Source organism: Jaculus jaculus, chromosome 3 (genome assembly GCF_020740685.1).
Source record: "Jaculus jaculus isolate mJacJac1 chromosome 3, mJacJac1.mat.Y.cur, whole genome shotgun sequence".
In the NCBI taxonomy this organism is placed as follows: Eukaryota; Metazoa; Chordata; class Mammalia; order Rodentia; family Dipodidae; genus Jaculus; species Jaculus jaculus.
The window spans coordinates 33,207,291-33,232,881 of NC_059104.1; the positions used below are offsets into that span (position 1 = coordinate 33,207,291).

A 25,591-nucleotide genomic window follows, 5' to 3' on the forward strand; every position below is an offset into this window, starting at 1 on the left:
AGACACAACTGAAGCGACCAGTATATAAATTTTGTCAAGAATCACTTTCATTGCCAGGCATGGTGGCGCACGCCTTTAATCCCAGCACTTGGGAGGCAGAGGTAGGAGGATCTCCGTGAGTTCAATGCCACCCTGAGACTACATAGTGAATTCCAGGTCAGCCTGAGCAAGAGTGAGACCCTACCTCAAAAAAACAAAACAAAACAAAAAATCCTTTTCATTAACTTGAGAACCCTAAGACCCTGAGATTAAACTATCCTTTTTCTTTATAAATTAGAAAACTCAGTTAAAATTGACTTTTTTTGGAAAGAGAAAACCAAGTATGAGATGTGCTACTTTCTTGTCTTGATTCCTTGTTATATTTATTATAGTTTTTAGAACAAATGTGATGATAAAGTGATAAAAAATGTTTCCATATGGTGGTGCACACCTTTAGTCCCAGCACTTGCAGAGGGAGAAGGATCGCCAAGAGTTTGAGGCCACCCTGAGATGACATAGTGAATTCCAGTTCAATCTGAGTGAGAGAGAGACCCTACCTTGGAAAACCAAAAAAATAAAGAAAGAAAGAAAAATGTTTCCATCTCTTAAATTAATAACAAAAAATCTTAACATGCCATACAACATACTTAAAATTAGTGGCCCGGACTAAACTGATGTTCACGTTTACAAAATATAACTGATGTATTTATAAAATTTGTTTTATTCTGTTACTAGGTCAGTAAAATGAAATGAGCAGCAGTTTCTTCTACTGCTTTTGAACTATTTGAGAATACATATTTATGAAAATTATATCTGGGTTTCTGTGTTCTCAGATAGCATAAATGCTTGGAAATTTTCATGATTTTGTGTAGTAGTTTCCCCCAAGTTTATTCTAATCTCAGAATATTTATAAAATGAGGGCTAGAGAGATGGCTTAATGGTTAAGGTACCTGCCTGCAAAGCCTAAAGACCCAGATTTGATTTTCAGGACCCACATAAGCCAGATGCATATAGTGGCACGTGCATCTGGAGTTCATTTGTAATGGCTTAGAAGCCCTGGTGTGTCCATTCTCTCTGCCAAATAAGTAGATAAAAAATATTTATAAAATGAGCACATAAGGCTTAATCTCTAACCTAGCAACTTAATAAAAATAAATTAATTAATTAATAAAATAAAAATGACATGTATGAGAAAGGAAATTCATGATAGAGTGAAAAAAGTGTTGCAAGAAGGTAAAGGTCATGTTTATAATTACTATTTTGATTAATCTACAGGGTGTGTGATGCATGCCTTTAATCCTAGCACTCTGGAGGCAGAGGATCACAATGAGTTCAAGGCCATCCTGATAATGCATAGTGAATTCCAGGTCAGCCTTAGCTAGAGTGAAAACCTACCTTGAAAATCCAACAACAGAGAAAAAAAAAAAAGAAAGAAACAAAACTGTTTGCTAAGCATTGTCATGTTGCAATTAAAATAAATGTTCAGTTCATCACTGCACTCTACACAGGCTGTTTAACTACAGGCTTCTCAACTCATACTTACACAATGACTCTCATTACCATTACCTTTTTGTTTTAGAAGTGATAATTGTCAAAGGTAAATTCTCCAAGAATCTGAACATTTGGGAATAATAAAATAAAACAAAATGAAATTATATCATAAAAGACTAACATAAAAACTTGCTTACAAGACCTCACAGAAGAAAACAAATTATACCAAACTACTACCCTGACCTATGGATAAGAAATGTGTGACTACATGCACACATAAGCAAATAAAACATTTTCCTTCATTACCCAAATTTGTTCCTAATCAGTTTTCCGATAGCAAGAGAAAGAACATGTTGAATTAATAACCAGGTATTCCTAGAAACATCTAGATACATTTAATAAGGTTTACAGGTTTTCTGTTTCTCATATCATGTGAATCACATGTCAGGTTGCTTTCCTAAAGATAGTTAATGACTTGTACTAGGAGCACAGCCTGGCTGTAATGTATAAAAGAAAGCATAAAATTGGAGGAAGTTGCAAAATACACAGGACTAAAGGTCAGCACGTGGGACCTAAGTAGAATCATCTAGGGTTTTGTCCCAGGAGAGACTATGTTTCTTCATGTTGTTTGCTAGAGTGTCTCATGAGTGCACAATTCAGATGTGTAGTACTCATTCCAAGATCTTGTTCTTCCTTTTGTCCACCAGGCGTATACGTTTCAGTGCTAACTACCCAAGTTACTAAAGTTTTAGAATGTAACCTGTTTTTAATTAATAAAATGCCTGAATTACAATGCAGTTAACTAATAGCACTCATGTTATTTTAAGTCATTCTAATCCAGGGGTTGACATGGTACCCCCTAAATAGCTCCTTCTTAGTCTAATTGTATTTATTAGTACAATTAAACATAATAAATGTATAAATCCAATCTCATTATTGAATAATAAATACCATTCTTAAGAATGTTAGGTTTCACTCTCCTGAAAATTCCGTTTAATTCATATGAAAAATATGTATAGTTTCATAATTCAGTAATCAAAAAATGTTATTTTTTTCTCTCTTTGGTCCTTCACTGAATTTAGATTCTAATTTGTTATACTAGGGCTGAAGTTTATCACTAATAAACATAGTGGTGCATACTTTATTCACTCTGCTTTGTATCTATAACATTTGTAGTAGTGAAAGTTGTGTAATATAGACAGAATTTTATGAGAAATATTTCCCCTTTGTCTTTCATATTTTTATATGACAATCTAAATTTTGTAGCTGTTTTTTTTAATTTTAATGATTAGTGGCTAAATTATCAGTAAGGTAACAATTTACTAACAAGTATCACTATGAAATGAACTATACAGGTGATCGAGGAAATATCTCAACATCTTCTAGACCAGTCTCTACATCAGGAAAATCAGAACTGGCTTCTAAGCACAGCAGATCACTAAAACCTGATGGGCGTATGAGCCGGACAACTACTGACCAGAAGAAGCCTAGGGGAACAGAAGGTTTATCTGCTAGTGAATCCCTCATGTTGAAATCTGATGCTGCAAAGCTGAGGTCAGATTCCCATAGTAGGTCATTGTCCCCCAACCATAACACCTTGCAGACAATGAAGTCTGATGGGAGGATGTCTTCTAGCTTCAGAGCTGAATCCCCAGGACCAGGTTCTAGGTCATCATCTCCTAAGCCAAAGACTCTCCCAGCTAACAGGTCTAGCCCATCTGGTGCTAGTTCTCCACGCTCCTCCTCACCACAAGATAAAAATCTACCTCAGAAAAGTACAGCTCCTGTTAAAACAAAACTTGATCCTCCTCGGGAACGTTCCAAATCAGACTCATACACACTCGATCCAGATACCCTCCGTAAGAAGAAAATGCCCCTCACAGAACCATTAAGGGGGCGATCCACATCACCTAAACCAAAACCAGTACCAAAGGATTCTAAAGACTCCCCTGGGTCTGAAAATCGAGCCCCCTCTCCCCATGTGGTACAAGAAAACCTGCACAGTGAGGTGGTTGAAGTGTGTACTTCAAGTACTTTGAAAACAAATAGTGTAACAGATAGCACTTGTGATGAAAGCAGCGAATTTAAGAGTGTGGATGAGACTTCAAACAAAGTACATTTCAGCATAGGAAAGGCACCTCTGAAAGATGAACAAGACATGCGAGCATCTCCCAAAATAAGTCGAAAGTGTGCTAATAGACACACCCGACCCAAAAAAGAAAAATCTAGTTTTCTTTTCAAAGGAGATGGATCCAAACCTTTAGAGCCAGCCAAGCAAGCCATGTCTCCCTCTGTGGCTGAATGTGCCAGAGCTGTGTTTGCCTCATTTCTGTGGCATGAGGGCATAGTGCATGATGCGATGGCTTGTTCTTCTTTCCTGAAATTTAATCCTGAACTTTCCAAAGAACATGCTCCTATAAGGAGTAGTTTGAACAGCCAACAGCCCTCAGAGGAAAAGGAAATAAAGTTAAAAAATAGGCATTCTCTGGAAATATCATCTGCTCTGAATATGTTTAATATTTCGCCACATGGGCCAGACATTTCTAAGATGGGCAGCATCAACAAAAATAAGGTATTGTCTATGCTCAAGGAGCCTCCACTGCACGAAAAATGTGAGGATGGAAAAAGCGAAGCCACTTTTGAAATGTCCATGCATCACACGATGAAGTCTAAGTCTCCTCTTCCCTTGACGCTACAACATTTAGTGGCTTTTTGGGAAGATATTTCTTTGGCTACAATCAAAGCCGCTTCGCAGAATATGATTTTTCCAAGTCCTGGTTCCTGTGCAGTACTTAAAAAGAAAGAGTGTGAGAAAGAGAATAAGAAAGCTAAAAAGGAAAAAAAGAAAAAAGATAAGACAGAAGTTAGACCAAGGGGCAATTTGTTTGGTGAAATGGCCCAGCTGGCAGTAGGAGGGCCAGAGAAAGATACCATCTGTGAGCTGTGTGGAGAGTCCCATCCATACCCAGTGACCTATCACATGAGACAAGCTCATCCAGGTACGTTATGCTGTGAAGTACGTGCGTCAACTTCATTTGTTACTGAGCTGGATCATTTACCTTGAACTGTTGTACAAATCATATCAAAGCAGGGAAAACTACTGGCCAGAACTTCCTGTAGCAGGTTCTTTTGAAAAATAGGTAGAAGAAATTTAATAGTGCAGTGATCAGGCAGTTCAGTATTGTTTCATTTTAATGTAGTTCATTTGGAAATATTGTGTTATTTAAATATGTTATTTATTTATTTATTTGCAAGCAAAGAGAGAAAGAGAGAAGGGGTATACCAGGTCTTCTTGCCACTGCAAATGAACCCCAGATACACATGCCACTCTGTGTATCTGGCTTTATGTGGGTACTAGAGAATTGAACCAGGCCTTTAGACTTTACAAGGAAGTGCTTAAACCACTGCCCCTCCCATGTGTTTTTCAGTATCTATGTGCTACTAAAAGTATGGCACTAAAGTCTTGTGTGGTGGAAATAATGGCATGTCCAAACACACAGGGCTGGTCTAGATCTCAATACCAGATCTCCTCTATGTCAGTGTTCCCTATTCAGAATTGCAAACTAAGTGAATTTATTCATGAGGGGTCATTTTCCTGTGGAAGTACTGCCAATTATTTTATTGGAAGACTGACTGTTGGGAAAATATTTCTGTAAACTAAATTCTAATCTAAATTCTAATCACTAAATTACCCAATATAGGTATGCTTATTTTTCTCATACTGTGTATGGTTTCCAATGTCTCATTCTTCTGGAGCATTTCCTACCAAGCATACTATGTTTCTGGGATTAATAGCACAACAAAAACTTGATTCCTACTCAGTACATGTTTAGTTTTAAAAGGTAAATCTGCCAGGCATGGTGGCATACACACCTTTAATCCCAGCACTTGGGAGGCAGAGATAGGAGGATAACCATGAGTTCAAGGCCACCCCAAGATGACATAGTGAATAGTGAATTCTAGGCCAGCTTGGACAGAGTGAGACCCTACCTCAGAAAAACAAGCAAACAAAAAAAAATCTGTCATTGGTAGATAAGTGATAAGGATGAAACTGTTAAAAATTTTAAATATGCATGTCTTGTTATTGTTTCAAGGTTGTGGTCGATATGCTGGTGGACAAGGTTACAATAGCATTGGACATTTCTGTGGAGGATGGGCTGGTAACTGTGGTGATGGTGGCATCGGAGGAAGCACTTGGTACCTAGTATGCGATCGCTGTAGAGAAAAATACCTCCGTGAAAAGCAGGCTGCTGCAAGGGAGAAGGTACTTTGATTCCATTGAAGCTATACTATTAACAGTAGGATATACTCTATAAGAATCTCTTTATAATCATATCATTATCATATCATTATATCAGATATTCCCTATAGTTGACATTAAAAATCAGTTTCATAACAAGAACAAAATACAAATTCAATATTTGTTAGGTTACCTTTATAATAAGAAATAAACCATGTTGGGTACATACTATGTATTAACAATGTTTCTCATATGATTATTATTAATTCTCTGTTCCTGTACACATAATGCATAAATGTCATTCTTCTTTTTGGGATCCTTTGTTTCTCTACTCTTTCTCCCCTCTCTTCCTTAATACCTAATTATATGCTAGGACTCAGAGAAACTCAAGATCATTCCCACTGGTGACATACCAAGCCAAAGAATTCACTCTCCTACACATTTAAGTTTAACTAGTTTTTAAACTTCCCCAAGGCAAGAAAGGTAATACATTCAATTTAAAATAGTTCCAGTCAGTTCAGAAGTATGAAGTAATTGCAGTGCTGATAATCACCATCACTGTTTTAAAATATTTCTACAAGTGTTCATTGAATTTTATTAAAAACTCACCATAGTTAGCTTAAGAAATTAAAAACCAGTTTAGGTGAACCAGAGTTGATTGGGCTTACAGAGCAGTTGCGTACAGGAGCACTGGAAACCCCAAGGCCGCCACATCCCTAAGAAGTCTGATCCCATGCAGGATGATGACCGCACATCTGCTGAGCTCTCTACATCGAGTTTTTTCTCTCCCACCCCCTCCCTCATGCTCTTCCCTCAGTTCTTGGAGTGAGGACTGACTTACAGGAGCATGGGTGACTCAAAAGCAAATGCATCACCAGAAGGCCGTCCCAGCAGAGGTGATGTCTCGTGGAAGCTGCACCACGTGCGCTCCCTGCACAACCTGCAGCTAGCTTGTCCAGTGGGAGAGTCGGCCCCGTACTACATGCCTTGCAGGCAGCTCAGTCTTGAGAGTCTCTTGCTTCCCTTTATATGTAGCCTTAGGGAGGGGTCTGGACAACTTTTTCCCAGAGGTGTGGACTTCCTGAGTTGCCTAGCTTTCTTCCTCCCCCTAGGAGAGAATGTCTCAACTTCTAATTAACCTTGGTCAAAGTCTGCCTTTGATCATTCGTATGACCTTGAGGAGTGGTCATGTGACCTTTTAAGTTTTAGGTCTCTTAGACTTGACTTCCTAAATCCCCAGAGCCTCCTTCCTCTCTTTGAAAGGAAGTATTTCAGCTTGGAGGAATCTGTTACATGAGTGTAGTGTGGTGTGAATGATGAACATGCTGTTGCAGTGCTCCATGTCAGCCTGTGGCAGGGGATGCTTGTGTATGACGGGGACATGTGCCTGAGGTGGCCAGAGCAGAATGTTGGGTGACTCACTTAATTGCTCTTTTACCATCCCCTTCCTGATAGTGGAGTTTGCTGCCTTTTGTGAGCCTGGAAGATTCCCTGCTCTCTGGGGTTACAGGCACACATGGGCACACCCAGCCGGCTGTTTATGTTGGATCTGGAAATTCAAACTTGGGCAATTTCAAGCCTTCTCAGGCCTTCATGCTGGTGCAACAGGAAGCTCACTTGATCACTGAGCCATCCCCAACCCAAGAAATTATTTTTTAACATAAGCATGGAACAATTATTTCTTGGCCAGGTCAAACAATCTAGAAGAAAGCCAATGCAAGTAAAGACTCCTCGTGCCTTGCCCACCATGGAAGCACACCAGGTGATCAAATCCAATGCCCTATTTCTGCTGTCCCTGAGCAGTGCAGCAGAGCCAAGTATCCTGTGCTATCATCCTACAAAGCCATTCCAGTCTCAGCTGCCTAGTGTGAAAGAAGGCATTTCTGAAGACCTTCCCGTGAAAATGCCCTGCCTCTACCTACAGACGTTAGCTAGGTAAGAAAACTTGGTTCTTTTTTCATTGCCTTTGGATCCATATCAAGCATTAGAAGGTTTGCCCTGAATACTCACATTGTTTTAGATAATATCTATATACAGTAAAGAAATTTCCAATTTATTTTCTCTGTTGCCTTGGCTGACATGGCAGGGAGGGGCATGTATTTTATTCTAGTGGGTATTTCATGGTTTTGTCAATATGTATTAAGGTTGTTAATACAAACTGTCTTTCACTAGTGTTTTCAGTTTGTTTTTTTCTTATTCTCTAATTGGCTGGATTTCGTCTGCTAATAGTGGGAGATGATGAAAAGAAACTGATATTTCCTATGCAAATCTTTCTTTTAGTTATTTTTCTGTTTACATTTAAAGAAATGCTAGCTGGAGACCATTTTTGTACTGGGCCTCCAAAACACCAAAATGAATGTGATAAAATCCTGGCTTCCATAACTCACGCTGTAGGAAGACATTTGTGTCATTGAAGCCTTATATTGTGTTGTGTTAATAGTAGAGCATGAAAGCTGGAGAATACTTTAGCTCCCTGAACAAATCAACGAATGCTTCCCAGAGGGCCTGGCTCTTTAATAGAGTCCCAAAATAGATAAATATCCCTCAGGAAGGTCATGAGAGAAGCATTTTCTGACAGAGTCCACACAAACGAAATATCATTACACAGGGGAGGAATCATAGGCTTGGTTAAAACATTAGCAACTGAGGGGCAAGTCAAATGCTTCAAGAGGTGACTCAGCTAATGTGGGGCTCTATAATGAATGCTGACTGGACATTAGCTTATGGGCAAAGGAAGGGAAGAATCCCGAGCTGAAGCATATACCTGGTTTGCAATGAGAAGGTCAAGTTAAGAAATGTGGAAACACAGAGATTGGACAGAGGAGGGGCTTCACTGAAGATGGAGAGCAGCGTGGTAACAGTGCTTCTGTACCCCATACTGAACGCGGATGATGTGACTGAACTCTCTCACATTATATGCTGACACTCCAAAACAATTTTTCATACTCTAAATTTGGATTTTTTTCATCAGCTGATAAATGAAGATTTCTAGATTTGCCTGCTGTCATAGCTTGCCAGTCAATCATTCTATTTTGGAAAGTGCTATCTTTGTGATTTTTAAAAATGTTTTGCTTATTATTGAAACAGAGCAAATAAAACAGTGAAAATGTGAAATACATGTGTGACATGTGAAACAAGGTAGAAATCATTAGGCATGCCAAATCTTTTGACATTTAAGTTTCAGTGACACTATTCATAGTACTTGCACTTAAGTTATCAGACGTTTGTTCCAATTTGAAAAAGAATGAATCAAATTGTAAAGCATGTGAAAAACCCAAAGTACTATTGGCTTTCTGACGAACAGACACTCTCCAAGCCACAGAACATAACACATTTCTAATATTTGTCTGATATTTGGTTTCAATATGTTCCCACCCAAAAAGTGACTACCTGTATTTCAACATTCCATGTAAGAAATGAGAGTAGCCTTTATCATGGCAGTCATGATAGGGAATGAGAAGAAAGCATAGGCGTGACAGGAAGCCTGGAACCTACCATAGGACTGAGTGACCACTGGTGGTTGAGAGCAAAGCGTGCTCCAACATGGATATTCTGGTCTAAGCACCTGTATAGTAATGGGAGCACTCACTAGTCACTGGAAGATGGAAAAGTTCTTGAAAGAAAAGAAAATGAGTTCATCTTTAGATTTGAAATGCATCTTACACTTGGAATGTCTGGTGTACAGTCATCAGACTTTTATTTCCCCTGCCTAGATCTGTGGTTAGTATAGTACTTCATCTTAGAGTATAAATTTGCAAGTGCCACTGTGCCTTATACCGAGGAAACTGAAATCAGAGGAGCTGCATTGCCACTTACTCTTAAGTTCTTGGATTTGATTTAATACAGGCATCATCATGAAAACTTTGTGGGCTATCAAGACGACAATCTGTTCCAGGATGAAATGAGATACCTGCGTTCAACATCTGTCCCTGCCCCATATATATCAGTAACTCCTGATGCAAGTCCTAATGTATTTGAAGAGCCAGAGAGCAATATGAAGTCTATGCCACCAAGGTATTTTAGTTCTCTCCTCTCTGTTGAATTACCAGTGTTTGGTGGAAGAAAAAAAAAACTAGAAAAGAATGCCTTACAGTTCTTTAATACAACATTGAGTCAGTTGTGCTAACTATGGGAGCAGAATAAAAAGTTTATATATATGAATAAAGCTTTTGATGGAAAAGGCGACTACTTAGAGAAAAAAGATCAACTAATGATATAATAAAATATTGCATTATATATCATTTGGTACTACATTTAGTCAAGGAGGGAAAATTGGCTTTGAGACATTTAATGGGAGAAGTGATACAGAGAATAATATTAAGCGTCTTGGATCAGTGCTTACAATGTCTTCTCCACAGCTAGGTGTGTGGAACTGGAGTATACTGGCAACTGTTAGAAAATATATAAATAAAAGAAATATTTTGTAAGAGAAATTAATGTGACTTGGTGAATTAGATAAATGAGAAAGGTAAGTTTAAGATGACATCAAGATTTCAGGCCTGAGTAACTGAATTTAAAGTTACTGAAAAGGAATATCTTCAGCCAGGCGTGGTGGCACATGCCAGCACTCCAGAGGCAGAGGTAGGAGGATCACCGAGAGTTCGAGGCCACCCTGAACTGACATAGTGAAATCCAGGTCAGCCTAAGTTAAAGTGAGACCCTACCTCGGGGGGAAAAAAAAAGATCCTTACTGAAAGAAGAAAACATGCTAGTTAAGGTATACCACTGTGCTAATACTACATAGTTACACTAAACTAAAATAATAGATACTCTAATAAGCATAAAATAGAACTCACATGTCCAAATAAGTATTCTCCCATTAAAGAATGTTTGCAGTTTTTCCTTTCATCTTTATAGAGTGAACTTACTTAAATTACGTCACCAGAGCTTTTGGAACTGCTCTTGATTTGTAGCCGTTTTTATATTTAAAGGTGTTACAAGTGTCTCTGAAGAAAGAAGATACACCTTTTAAGAAGAGCTAGGAACCATTTCCAGATTAGTCTAATGAGTATAATTCACTGGGCACTTATTTTTGCCTTCTAGCATTAATGTCCACATGAAATTTCTGGTTCAAGATAGCGAAGTGAAGCTGAGCAGAGAATTTTCCATTGCAAATACCCAGTGATTTTTTCTTTAAAAAAATATTCATGTACTCCAGCTCAGACAATTTGTCATAAATTTCTAAGTGTTGGCCATGGAAAGAAACAGAATATACATTCCAGCAGAGACAGGGCAGGGAAGACTCTTCTAGTGGATAAGCCCAGTGTCTGTCATCTCCATATTCCCAACAGAAGTGGGAAATCTGGGTAATGTACCTTTTCACAGTTATATGCTGATAAGGCTGTAGGGAAGGCTACCATAAAGGCTGCCTTCAGAAGATTAAATAAAACCTTAGCTACCTCTGGGAGAGGAATAAAACAGTTGTCAAGTATGGTTGGGAAAGAAAGTGCAGCGAAGTACACAATGTATAATCAGAGCAAGCTGGAGAACTAAGCAGAGCTGCCTATTTAAGCATTAGTAAAATAAAAAAAAAAAAAAGTAGTATGTCAGATGAAAAAAAACACCAGTCTGGAAAAAAACTAACCTTAAGGAAAAGAAGGCAGTTCCTGTCAGTACACCATGATAGTAAGAAACTTGGTAATCACATAAATGTAGTAAACAGAAGTTTGAATGGAGTAGAAGATACAATATGGAGCTAATCTGGCAGATTAAAGGCTGAACCAATATGTTATAAATCTAAGCAATCAAAGATGTTCCGAACAGTAGCATCAATTGTTGATATAATGATTTGAGATAATCACAATAAGAAAAAAAATCCCAAAATAAAGCAGTAGTGAATTAGACTAGAAAACTTTTACAAGAAATATCCTAAGTTACTGAAACTCAGAAAAACTAAACAGCAGCAAAACAGAATTTTTCAAGTCTCTGAGCAAAGAAAAAAAATATCTTGCAGAAGGAAAGTCATCCAGAATTTGGGCTTGTATTATACCTGGACTTTAGTGAAAAAAGAAAACAGTGTTTCCAAAGCTTCAAAAGACAGAGATGATTGATCACCTTACAAGCTTTTCTGATATAAGACACAGTGGTCATATATTTGAATCAGCACACTCCAATTAAAAACAACTTGTGGGAGGGCTGGAGAGATGGCTTAGCGGGCAAGCGATTTCCTGTGAAGCCTAAGGACCCTGGTTCGAGACCCGATTCCCCAGGACCCACGTTAGCCAGATGCACAAGGGGCGCACGCATCTAGAGTTCGTTTGCAGTGACTAGAGGCCCTGGGGCACCCATTCTCTCCGTGTCTCTTTCTCCTTCTGTCGCTCACAAATAATAAATAAACAAACAAAATTAAAAAACAACTTGGGGACTGGAGAGATAGCTTAGTGATTAAGACGTTTGCCTGTGAAGCCTAAGGACTCAGGTTCAATTTCCGAGTCCCCATGTAAGTCAGATGCATAGGGTGACCCCTGTGTCTGGAGTTGTCTTTGCAGTGTCTCGAGGCCCTGGCACGCTCATTTTCTTTCTGTCTACCTCTTTCTCTCTCTTTCAAATAAATTAATTAAATATTTTTTAATAAAACAACAGGTGGCTCAGCAGTTAAGGCACTTTCCTACAAAGCCTAATGACTTCAGTTCAGTTCCCCAGTGCCCACATAAATCCCAATGCAAAAGGTAGTGTGTTCATATGGAGCTACTTTACAGTGGCTAGAGGCCCTTGGGCATCCATTCTGTCTGTCTCTGTTCTTCTCTCTCCCTCTTTCTGCTTGAAAATAAATAAATTCAAAAAAAAGAAGAAGCTTGGAATCATTAGTACATATGTGACCATATTAAATTTTTAAGAATATTATTCTAGCTGGGTGTGGTCGTACACGCCTTTAATCCCAGCATTTGGGAGGCAGAGGTAGGAAGATTGCTGTGAGTTCGAGCTTACACTAGACTCCTTAGTGAATTCCAGGTCAGCCTGAGCTAGAGTGAAACCTTATCTTAAAAAAAAAAAAAAAAAAAGGATACTCTTCTACTAGAAGACTCATGATTAATTATAGATTAATCAAATCCATCAAATAATAAATGGCAAGCATATTTAAAGACTACTAAAGTCATTATCATCACACAGTGATTTGGGGAATGTAGCAACTTTGAGCTATTCTTGGAAAAAAAAAAACTTAAACAATTCAAGCCTTTGTGAAAGATAATGAATTATGGATACTAAATCAGTGGTCCTCAACTGGGAGTAATTTTTGCCTCTAACTGATATCTGGTAATGTTACAAAAAGAATTTTTTGTACCATAGCTGAGCTAGTTCAACTGGCATCCTAGTGGGTAGAGAGCCTGGCTGCCAAGCAGCAAGACAATTGTCATAGGGGAGCCTGTGATCTTGGATTGCCAAATCTGAGAAAAATCATCATCTTTGCTTCCTAATTCCGTTCACACTTACCCTTGTGTTGCTTAAATGGTTTTCACATGCATTATCATTTTTGTTTTGTTTTGTTTTTTTGAGGTAGGGTCTCACCCTAGCTCAGGTTGACCTGGAATTCACTCTGTAGTCTCAGGGTGGCCTCAAACTCATGGCAATCCTCCTACCTCTGCCTCCCAAGCGCTGGGATTAAAGGCATGCGCCACCATGTCCAGCTGCATGCATTATCATTTTTATGAAAACAAACCATCTCTTTAAAATTGTGAAATGAAAAAGATGATTAGAAAATAGCTCATAAAAACGGAACAAAGCCAGATATGGTAGCATATGTCCATAATCACAGCACTTAGGAGGTGGAGGTCAAAGGACAGGAGTTCAAGGTCATCTTCAACCTTAAAATCTCAACATGAATTCAAAAAAGCCTGAGTTACCCATGTCAAAAAAAGAAAGGGAGGGAGGAGATAGGGGATGGGAAATAAGAGAATGTGCCAGAACAGGTAATAACATTACATGTAAAATGAATTAGTGAATATAGCAAAACAATCATTTTGGACCCAAAATATCCATGCTTTCCCAACACATTGAAAGCATTTATTTGCACAGCATTTATACTCAGACAAATATGTACATAAGCTTAGAGAAGTAGCAGATAGAACCCATGCAGGGAGTTAGCCTCTCTGAGAAAGTACAACAACTTTACTGAGGGATAAAGGTTTCACACCTGCGTTGAAAACCTCTAAAACCCTTGAAGTGAGAGGACAGAAAAAAACAAAAAAAAAAAGAAAAAAACCATGAAAAGAGTAGCTTGAAGATATGTGTCGGTAAAATCAGAACAGTAAATTAATTATCTTTTCTATAAAATGTCTCAATAAAGGAAGATATCCAAACATCTTAATCTTCTTTTTTTTCTTTTTTTGAGGTAGGGTCTCACTGTAGCCCAGGCTGACCTGGAATTCACTCTGTAGCCTCAGGGTGGCCTCGAACTCACAGCTATCCTCCTAACCTCTAACTCCTAAGTGCTGGGATTAAAGGCATACACCATTATACCTGGCTTCAATAATCTTCTGATGTTACCATAATGAATAGAAAAGCTATTCGTTTATTTAACGCTGAGTAAAAAATGGATTCTATAGAATGTAAGTATAATGGTAATACTGAAAGAAAGTTTGTTACCTCTAATCACACTTGGATATAGCCTTGATCTAAAAAGGGCTTTCAACAGTACTTCCAAAGAATAAAATACCTAATGACACTCAAGTACCCAAAGAAAAATGAACAGTTTCACTTTGTTTTTTAATTAGGGCTTTGCATCTAGGTGTCTATTTTCTTTCAGTTTGGTGCACTGAGGGTTATGTCTGCCTGAGTGTCTTTGCACTGGAATTCCATCCAAGTGGTTTTTATTATGACAGCTTAGAACATTTAGTGCCATTTTTATTTTCCACTTAAAATACAGAAGATTTAAGAAATCCAGAAGTTTTAAGATACAGTTCTCAGAGTCAAAATACCACTTTACTTGAAATGGTTAGATGATTACTTAAAGAGAAACCGTCAAGCTAACAACTTAGAATTTTCAACACTTGCTTCACTACTACATCAGCTGTGCTCCATCCCATTTCTCTAAGTTGTTATGTGTGTTCTTGTCCTGTCTGCAGTTTGGAAACTAGTCCTATAACTGACACTGACTTGGCCAAGAGAACTGTCTTCCAGAGGTCTTACTCAGTTGTTGCTTCTGAGTATGATAAGCAGCACTCCATTCTACCCGCACGAGTCAAAGCCATCCCTAGAAGAAGAGTTAACAGTGGAGATACTGGTAAGTGGACAGAGAAAAAGCAAGATGGAGTGATCCGCCTGCTGAAATGAAAAAGGAAAAGTATTTTCTTCATAGATAATGTTTCAAATCTAATACCCAAAGGGAAAGCAATGGGTGGATCTTCAGTTTGTGATAGACAGTACTTGTACATGACTTGTATACAAGCTGACTAGAGATACCCAGTGTATATTCAAGAATAAGGAAAGACCTAAGCCATCACTTCTTTTTTTTAATTTCTTTTTTTAACAACTTCCATGATTATAAAAAATACCCTATGGTAATACCCTTCCTCCCCTGCAAACCATCACTTCTTATGCAATATAATGAGAAATCTTCTGGGCCAAAGGAAAAGAAGGCTTTCAGAGACAGAGAAGAATAGTGCTTTTGAAGACATTTTTCTACAACAGATATAACAGAAGCATTAAGTTCAATAAACATTTCCTAAAAATATACTTGTTAGAAACTAAAACCTCCACTAGAATGTATCCTTTCTGGAAAGAGCTAAGCAGGGGGAGTGTAATTTCTTTTTTTCACACTATGACTAGCATTCCTACATCATCAGGGTCTCAGGCATCAGTGGATAGAAACTGTCATAATGGACAGTGAGCTTTGGAAAGAAAAGGGGCAACTGCAGCCAGCCTTCAGGGTAAGAAAATATGATTCAGCTACCTTATAAATTTATTATACCATTTTTTGTCTAACCTGCTGGGATTATTCAGTGAATGTGTTTTGAGAATTCAAGAAAATAATAAGCTGACCTTTATGCTCTTTCTTGTTAAACCAGCTGTTGCCACCATTGTCCCTTCCCCTAAGCTTTAGGAACCAGCAAGTCCAGAAGCTTACTCATTCCCAGAAGCTTGTGGCTAACAGCTACAATTAGTGCAAATAGACACAACACTTAGGAGATAGACATGAGTAACTCATCACTTCCTAGCCTTAGCTAAGATCAAGTGTGAAGATAGGGATAATTTGTTTTGTTTTGTTTTTTGAGGTAGGGTCTCACTCTAGCCCAGGCTGACCTGGAATTCACTATGTAGTCTCAGGGTGGCCTCAAACTCATGGTAATCCTCCTACCTCTGCCTCCCGAGTGCTGGGATTAAAGGTGTGCACCACCACGCCTGGCTTAAGATCAGGATACTTTTGAATGGGTTGAAAAACATTCTATAATCTTGACCTCTTGATATTAATGTGTATATTTTTGTTTTTTTCTGGGTTTTTTTTTTTTGTTTTGGGTTTTTTTGTTTTGTTTTCTTTCTTGAGACAAGTCTTGCTGTGTTGCCCAGGCTTGCCTCAAATTTGTAGTCCTCCTGCCTCATCTCCCTCATGGCTCAGATTATAAGAGCATATCACAGCATCAGTTTATATTAATGTGAAGATCACCAGGAAGAATATTGTTGAACACTTTATAACAATTTGTAGTTTCCGTGAACAAATATTTTGGCACTCTTGTTGAGATAGCTTTGCTATTAATCAGTCTCTTAGAAAGTGATAGATATGAGATGTAGATTTCATTTAAGTAAAATATGAATCACTTAGCTTTTGGAATGTTTTAGAAAGTGTGAACTTTAGATTCAGGCTTCACTTCAAAACCCCCTGTCTAACATAATACTTATGTGAGTCCTAGGAAAGTAGGATACTTATATTTTTCGGAACTTTGATCTCCTCCTCACTACAAGTTGAAATTGTCAAGAATCGTGTCATGTGCTGAGAAGATTTTGTAGGATTTCTTAAATATATTAATCATTTATGAAAATTATTAATTTCTTTTTTATTTGATAGAAGTCGGGTCTTCCCTCTTGAGACATCCATCACCTGAGCTTTCCCGGCTAATCTCAGCCCACAGCTCACTTTCCAAAGGAGAAAGAAATTTCCAGTGGCCAGTTTTAGCTTTTGTTATACAACATCATGATCTGGAGGGTCTTGAAATAGCCATGAAACAGGCCTTGAGGAAATCTGCCTGCCGGGTGTTTGCTATGGAGGTATGACTGCATTTGTAGAGTTGCAATTTAGTGTATTGTGCAAATACATAATGATCCTATTAAATAATGTCACATTTTTACTAACTTGCATCAAACTCAGCTGGGAACATCAAATTCAAACTGGGAGATCCCTCAGTCTATAAAGTACTTGCTGTTCAAGGAACCAGAGTTCAGGTTCTCAGGTTAACCCAGATGCTGTAGGAGGCATCTGCAATGCAAGCTCCCTATACTGAAAAGAGAGACAGAGAGAGGTGAATCTGCCAGAAGCTCACAGGTCAGCTACTCTGGTGGACAGAGCACTGAACAGTGAGAGACCCTACTTCAAATGAGGTAGAAGACAATGACTGACACCCAAAAGTTGTCCTCTGACCTCCATATGCATGGTATGGCACTCACACTCACGTATGCAAATACATACCCCAAAATAAATTACATCAAATTTTAACAGTGTCTTTTAAGACATTAACGTATTAAAAATACCAAGATTCACATCAGAATTAAATTCTAAAGTTTATTAGTAAATTAATTTAGAATTTCATAGTAAATACACTAAAATAACTTTACTTCTATATGACTTGCTTACTTGAATCCTGAGATTATTTTTTTTTAATTTTATTTATTTATTTATTTATTTATTTTGGTTTTTCAAGGTAGGGTCTCACTCTGGCTCAGGCTGACCTGGAATTCACTATGTAGTCTCAGGGTAGCCTCGAACTCTCAGCGATCCTCCTACTTCTGCCTCCCGAATGCTGGGATTAAAGGTGTGCGCCACCACACATAGCTCGAGATTATCTTTTTTTTAAAGCCCTTTGGTTTCACAGTATTACAGTAGAATAAAATGAAATAATCATGCAAAGTAGATGAATATAAATGAGTTATAACAGCTTATTCAGACCTCCATTTTCTGGAGAGATAGGATTGCTATATATCACAGGCCTATCTGTATGCAGTGTAAGCATATACCATGAGTGTGAAAAGAAATATCTTTTCATTGATGGGACTGATCCAAGGTCTTTAAGTAATTGGTAGCTTATGTAGAACTTAGCTAACATTTCTATGTTTTACATGCAGGTTGGGAATAAATGCACTTGTGTAAAGTAATTTAAAGGATTTTGATTGTATTTCATAAATATTATTTTGCTGTTCTGTTTTTTGTTTGTTTGTTTGTTTTTGTTGTTGAGGTAGGGTCTCACTCTGGTCCAGGCTGATCTAGAATTCACTATGTAGTCTCAGGCTGTCCTTGAACTCACAGCAATCCTCCTACCTCCGCCTCCTGAGTGCTGGGATTAAAGGTGTGCACCGCCATGCCCAGTTCTTTTTTTTTTTTTTAATTAAATCCAAATTTATTGGATATTTCAAATTTAGTCTGTATTCAGTGACACGAAGGTCAGTGGTATCTTTCCTTAAAACATAAAGTCCAAGAAGGTGTTCCATTTCTGAATAAAAAAGACTTATATGTTAAACTCATGTATTTTCTTTTTGTCTTGGACTTGTTGACCATTGTTTATTCAGGCATTCAACTGGCTTCTGTGTAATGTCATCCAAACCACTTCTCTCCATGATATTCTGTGGCATTTTGTGGCATCACTGACTCCTGCTCCGGCAGAACCAGAGGAAGAGGAAGATGAAGAAAATAAAACAAATAAAGAAAATGTAGAACAAGTGAGAGTTCTGTTGTTTATTTTATGTAGAAACAAAGTAGCATACTTTCAGATAGTATAATAATTTACATGAACTCATTCACAAATTATTTGACCCCCCTCCCCCCAAAAAAGAATAACACTTCTTTTCTATGGGCAAAGTATTGATTACACTTAGTGAAAGTTTCCTGTCTAGCAAAGATGGTAACAGTCATATCTGATTTGCTCACTACCACCACTATCTTTAAGCAGTCAAACAGAAGATAAGTGTGTGTGTGTGTGTGTGTGTGTGTGTGTGTGTGTGTGTACAGATATATGATTGTAATATGACAGCACGACTCTACATAGAGGATCAAGAGCAGTGAGATTCATGTTCTAGCCTGCATGCAAGAAGGGCCGTGTCTAAAGTCAAGAGCAAGACTGAAATAACTCCACCAAGCTGAATGCCAGACTTGCCAGACTCTAGGATGGCTGCTATCTCCTTGACAGAGCCAGACACAACATTCTTTAGTAAAAGATCTTGTAAAGTAGAACTTCTGTGATACTCTTACTTCAGTAGACACGCAGTGAGAGAAACAAAAACATGTCCAGTTTTACTCAGCTTATTCAGTATAGTTCAGAAGGGCTGATGTGCATACATTAGCAATAAGGTAGAGAAAGAAGGGTGGTCATAGTTTCTGTGTAGTAGCGACCTCTTGGAAATGTTTAGCAAAATCTGCATATACTCATATTTAAAGTGATGTAGTCATTTCTTCTTTTGAGTTTCTCCTATAATGTATAAATGTATGAAATGGCAAATACCCATGTTCTTCAATGAAAAGAAAGATAATTCTTTTTAAGTTGCATGGGTGGACCTAGAAATTTCCAGTCAAAATCTAAACAAGACTTTTTTATGATTTTTTTATTTTGTTAAAATTTTTATTGACAACTTCCATAATTATAGACAATAAACCATGTTACTTACCCCCCACACTTTCCCCTTTGCAGCTCCACTATCCATCAACCCCTTACCCCCTCAATCAGTCTCTCTCTTATTTTGATGTCATCATCTTTTCCTCCTGTTACAGTGATCCTGTATCGGTAGTGTCAGGCACTGTGATGTCATGAATATCCAGGCCATTTTGTGTCTGGAGGAGCCTGTTGTAAGGGGTCCTACCCTTCCTTTGGCTCTTACATTCTTTCCACCACCTCTTCCACAATGGACCTCTGAGCCTTGGAAGGTGTGATAGAGATATTTCAGTGCTAAGCACTCCTCTTTTTAATAATAATTCTTACAGACAAGTTTAAAATACAGACATACTATAAGTTGGTAGTGTTCCTATCATGTTATCCTCTTAGAAGGAAGATAAGATTTTCTTATTAAATGGTATTTTTTTTTCTAAATGATCACAATTTTGTCAAATTTCTGAGTAAGAAAATGCCAGCACTAATAAAACAAGAAAAAAAGAAATGAGCCAGGGAGATGACCCAAGCATGAAGACCTGTGTCTTCAGTGTACTTTAACTATATGTAAATTCTTTTTAAAAGAAAGTTCCTTCCAGCAGGCAAAGCAATAAACTTGTCTTCAATTTCTGTTTTAGGAGAAAGATACACGAGTGTGCGAACATCCGCTCTCAGATATAGTGATTGCAGGTGAAGCCGCTCACCCTTTGCCACATACATTTCACCGCTTGCTTCAGACCATCTCTGATCTGATGATGTCTCTGCCCAGCGGTAGCTCATTGCAGCAAATGGCCCTTAGGTAATTTTGCACCAATGTATCCAAGGTTGTGGTGAAGAAATGATTTTGTGGAATATGCAAAAGAATAAATGCTTGGACATTCTCTTTTAATGTTGTGATACAAATTATAGACATGGTGCCACCCCAACTCCCTGACCTGATTTAAAATGCTTTTCTTTTATCACAGAACTCTTGGCCCCTTGAAAAATGTAGATAAGATGTCTTGGTTCCTGTGTGACTGCTGTGGCAGTCTGCCCCACTTTGCTCTTTCCTACCTCATAGCATTTCAATGTCAAAACAAAGAGGGAAAATGAAGTCTCAGAAAACAAACAAAATTTGAAGGAAAAACAACTAAAGAAATATGGATCCCAATTTCACATAGTCAGTCTTAAAACTACCCAAAGGAACATCACATCATTTTAACTTGGAGTTGAGAATTTATTATTACTTCAGCATTATGAACCTTACTGTTAGATCTCTAATGTGGAATGCAAATAAAAATAAGTCCTCTGTTAATTTATATAACACATGATTTATAGGATAGTTGTACTTCCTACGTCCCAAATGTTACACCAGTAGAAAGGAGTTTTTTGTTGACTTCATAAGATTTTTTGAAGCACAAGATACAATACTCCTTAAGGGATTATTATGGAATTATCACACAGATAAATTTGAGAAGCTATTGTACAACATTTATTACCTTTTTTTTGCTTCAGTAATCTTGGTCTTCATAGCTTTTTTATTTTCTATATTATAAGTCAGTGGATTTTTCTTACAAAGTGTGTTTGTTTGTTTGTTTTAGTACTGCTTTTTCAAAGTTACCTTTGACCAGGTGCAGTGGCATACACCTTTAATACCAGCACACTTGGGAGGCAGTGGTAGCAGGATCTCTGTGAGCTCAGGGCCAGCCTGGCTCTACATAGTGAATTCCACCTCACTCTGGTAGAGTGAGATCCTACCTTGAAAGGGAAAAAAAAAAAAAAAAGTTAACCTTTATTTCTAAAAAGAAAAGAGAGAATTCATACCAATGGTTTTATTCCTTAAAAAAATGTTAATGTCTAATATTTTACTAGAGCATTAGGATTTCTTATTTTATTTTATTTTTATTTATTTATTTGACAGAGAGAAATGCAGAAATAGGCAGGGGGGGAGAGAGAGAGAATGGGTGCACCAGGACCTCCAGCCACTGCAAACGAACTCCAGATGCATGCACCCCTTGTGCATCTGGCTTACATGGGTCCTGGGGAGTCGAACCTGGATCCTTTGGCTTTGCAGGCAAGCACTTTAACCGCCAAGCCATCTCTCCAGCCCCTAGAATTTCTTTTAAAGTATATTTTATTTTATTTATATTTATTTGAGAGTGAGTATTGGGAAGAAGCAGATACATAGAAAGAGAATGGGCATGCCACAGCCTCTAGCCACTGCAAACAAACTTCAGACACATGCACCACCTTGTGCTTCTGGCTTACATGGGTCCTAGGGGATTGAACCTGGGTCCTTGGGCTTTGCAGCAAAGTGCCTTAGACACTAAGCCATCTCTTTCGCCCTAAGGGCATTAGAATTTCTTGAGATATTTGCTACAGAGTAGAGTAGCTGCCCTAGGAGTTCCCTTGGATATTTCTGGGAAATAATATGTTATGATTTGCTTATATATTCCCTTTATAGATGCTGGAGTCTTAAATTCAAGCAATCTGATCATCAGTTCCTTCATCAAAGCAATGTCTTTCATCACATTAACAATATTTTGTCAAAATCAGATGATGGAGATAGTGAAGAGAGTTTCAGTATCAGTATACAGTCTGGCTTTGAAGCTATGAGTCAGGTCAGTCACAATAATTGTTTATGCTTATAGTTCTAAAAGTTAATCAAAGCATTAAGAAAAATTGTAAGTTACCTATAAATAATATGCTTCTGTATGATATGATTTATTTATCAAATGTCTGTTTCCTTATCATGAATTGATTTTGTAATATTTGAATGCCTGCATTTTTTCCTCTTAGGAGTTATGCATAGTTATGTGCTTAAAGGACCTAACCAGCATTGTTGACATAAAAACTTCAAGTCGACCTGCCATGATTGGGAGTCTGACAGATGGCTCCACAGAAACCTTTTGGGAATCAGGAGATGAAGACAAAAACAAAACTAAGAACATCACTATCAACTGTGTGAAAGGAATCAATGCCCGTTATGTATCTGTTCATGTGGATAATTCTCGGGACCTTGGGGTAAGAAAGGGAACTGAATTTGTTCATTAGTTCTTTTTAGACCATTCCTAATCGTTTCTCATTTCTGAGTTTTTAAAAGAGGCTTAGGGCCAGACAGATGACTTAGTGGTTAAGGTGCTTGCCTGCAAAGCCAGAGGACCAAGATTTGATTCCCCAGGGCCCACATAAGCCAGATGCACAAAAGAGGATTATCTTTTGGGTCCAATCAAATAGCATTTTTCTATTTCTCAAATATAGCTCAAACCCAAGACCATATTAATATGATTGGAAACTGGAATATAAATTCTAAAAGTAGGTCTGATTACAAATATACCATAGCTACTACTAAATAAAAATATCTATTCTTTTCTACTTATAAGCAGTTCTGTTGGCCTGGAAATATTCCCCTTAAAACTGCTTATCATCTGTTCTCAAGTTCTCTTAAGTCTTAGGAAAGAAATCCTCTGGGTATTTCCTTTACAAAAATTACTTTTGCTGGGCATGGTGGTGCACTCCTTTAATCCCAGTGGGAGACAGAGGTGGGAGGGTCTCTGAGTTTAAGGCCAGCCTGAGACTACATAGTGAATTCCAGGTCAGCCTGGGCTGGACTGAGACCCTATATAAAAAGAAAAACTCTTTTCTCCGTTATTTCTTTTTCTTATATTACTTTTATGGTGCGTAATCTTCTTGGACCTATATTACAGTCAGCTGCAGGTTTCTACTTCTCACCCTCAAGCCTCCTAGAAGAGGGGAATTCCTGAACTAACTTAAATAATTCTGATTTATAATCTTCCTGGCCCTGTCTGCCTAACCTACTTCAACTGAATAAGCACTCTTTCATAAAAGGCACTGAACAAAGCAAGAGTCCGACCTACCTGAGTCAAGAGAAATAGCCTCTACTGACAACCTGTTCCTTTTTACCCTCAGTCTTAAAAAAGGATACTTCCTGGAATTTTTTGCCTCAAATGTGGCTTGCTAGTGGACGTAATTTTCAATGCATTCCCTTTGCTGAGCTGCACTCATGCATTTGCATATTTTCTATCCTGGAAGAATGATAATGGTGGAGTTTTGTCTCAGATAACCTGAATGTAGGCCAACCACATCCGTCCTCACTGCAGACCTGAATGCCTTTTCACCCATACATAGCAAGCCTCCAGCTGCTGTGCCTCAAAGGATGTTCATTTAGTTCTTCCTGGCAGTGCATGAGAAAGGGGCTCTACAGGGCGGTGGTGGCTCACTGGTGGCCTGCGATAGGGGTATATGAATTCTAGGCCAGCCTGGGCTAGAGTGAAACCCTGCCTCAAAACTGAAAAAGAAAAAGGAAAGTAGACCTAACTAACATATCATGAACTTTATTTTCTCTTTAGAACTAGAAGTGTTAATGTAGCCGGGCGTGGTGGCATACGCCTTTAATCCTAGCACTTGGGAGGCAGAGGTAGGAGGATTGCCAAGAGTAAACGAACCAAAATCTAGAGATGTTAGTTGCTTAACGCACTAAAGGTAGGCTGGTAACTTTGCCCTTTACTACTGTAAATGTAGCATGTCTGGAAGTGTGACTGTAGCAGTGGTGTCCAAACAAGTCTTTAAAGTTATGTGAATGCAAAAGTTACAACAGAAGCCGGGTGTGGTGGCGTACGCCTTTAATCCCAGTACTCAGGAGGCAGCGGTAAGAGGATCCTTCTGAGTTCAAGGCCACCCTGAGACTACATAGTGAGTTCCAGGTCAGCCTGGGCTAGAGTGACACCCGACATCATAAAAAAAAAAAAAAAAAAAAACAAGAAGAAGAAGAAGAAGTGTTAATGTGTACAACTACTTTAGCTTGTAAGAAAATCAAATTTAATAAGTCAAAACACTTCTGGCTAGAATGCACTGTTTGGTACAATTATCTTTGACTCCTCATACATTTTACAACATGACATATTCTCCCTCAACACAATGATTGCAATCATACTGTCATTTTTGTCTTTAGTAAAAGGAGATAATCATAACATAAAATCCTTGGTAAGCTGTCATCTTCTTTCCTTTCAAGAGACATCTGTGCTATGAATATTCTCCTTGATCCTGTACATCTCAATGTCTTCCTAACTTTCCACCAACGTGTCTTATCCATAGCATTTGTTGATTTGAGTTACACTGGCCTATAGCATTCACAGAATGCAGTTCTACAAGAAATTAATGTTACAAGGAATTAATGTTAAGCTGCTTTTTATGTACTTTTCATAAAATATACTCAACTCACAAAGCTTTGGCTCTCTTGCCAACATGACTGATTTCCAGTACTTAGATATAGCACTTATACTGATGAATATTGATTTTTCTATGTGAGTGTTACCTTCCCTTGATTGGCTAGCATCTTGAGTGGACAGGGCACTTTGTCATATATCCTTCTCCAAGGCTATAGGGCAGTCACTGTGATACTTGTAAGTATCTTTATCTTAAGTAGCAATATTCCTTTCTTTTGCTCTAAGAGCAATGAGAATGTAGCAAATTAAACCACTATATGAAGATAAAATTTGAATGTTTAGAAGAGTATCAAAGAAATACTGAAACCTGACAAAGATTTGTAAGAATAAGACAACTGGAATTATAGAAACTTGGGTTGGATGGGTGGTGTGAGGCTAGTTAGGATGGTAGGTTAAGATATCCTTACAATCTCCAAGCAGGAATATGGCATAACGATTTTGAATTGTCTGTTACAGAATAAAGTTACCTCAATGACCTTCTTAACTGGCAAAGCAGTAGAAGATTTATGCAGAATTAAGCAGGTAATTTCAAATTCTGTCATTAGATATTTTGCTCCGTAGAAAGTATTTCTTCTCAGCCTCCATTGTTCAGTTTTAGTTTTAGCATCTCATCAGCAGTCATCTATTTAAGAAGCAATAAATTAACAACTAGTCTGTGTGGGGGAGTAGTAATAACCATTCCTAGGCAACTCATGACTGTTTCCTTACCCATTCTTCAGTCATGAACCTGCAGTGTGGTAGTGTGCCCAGTCTGCAACCCCCATTTCTCTGAAAAGAGTCAGGTACCTTCTAGTTCATTACAGATCTGATTCAAGGTCAACATCTTAATTTACCTACATCTTAGGCTAAAATTGATATTTTCTATCTTTAAAATA

General features: G+C 38.0%; 1 protein-coding gene across 2 annotated transcripts in view; it reads left to right on the forward strand.

Annotated features, from left to right (window-relative positions):
* Mycbp2 (MYC binding protein 2) overlaps window positions 1-25,591 on the forward strand; it is a 263,847-nt gene that overhangs the window by 208,678 nt on the left and 29,578 nt on the right. For both annotated transcript variants that reach the window (XM_045144931.1, XM_004651034.2), the window contains 11 exons: window positions 2,826-4,469; window positions 5,565-5,734; window positions 7,401-7,645; window positions 9,557-9,724; window positions 14,773-14,930; window positions 16,710-16,909; window positions 18,422-18,571; window positions 20,130-20,290; window positions 21,935-22,091; window positions 22,270-22,494; window positions 25,173-25,238. In XM_045144931.1, the coding sequence (XP_045000866.1) occupies window positions 2,826-4,469; window positions 5,565-5,734; window positions 7,401-7,645; window positions 9,557-9,724; window positions 14,773-14,930; window positions 16,710-16,909; window positions 18,422-18,571; window positions 20,130-20,290; window positions 21,935-22,091; window positions 22,270-22,494; window positions 25,173-25,238 (3,344 nt within the window). The remainder of the gene's footprint in view (window positions 1-2,825; window positions 4,470-5,564; window positions 5,735-7,400; window positions 7,646-9,556; window positions 9,725-14,772; window positions 14,931-16,709; window positions 16,910-18,421; window positions 18,572-20,129; window positions 20,291-21,934; window positions 22,092-22,269; window positions 22,495-25,172; window positions 25,239-25,591) is intronic.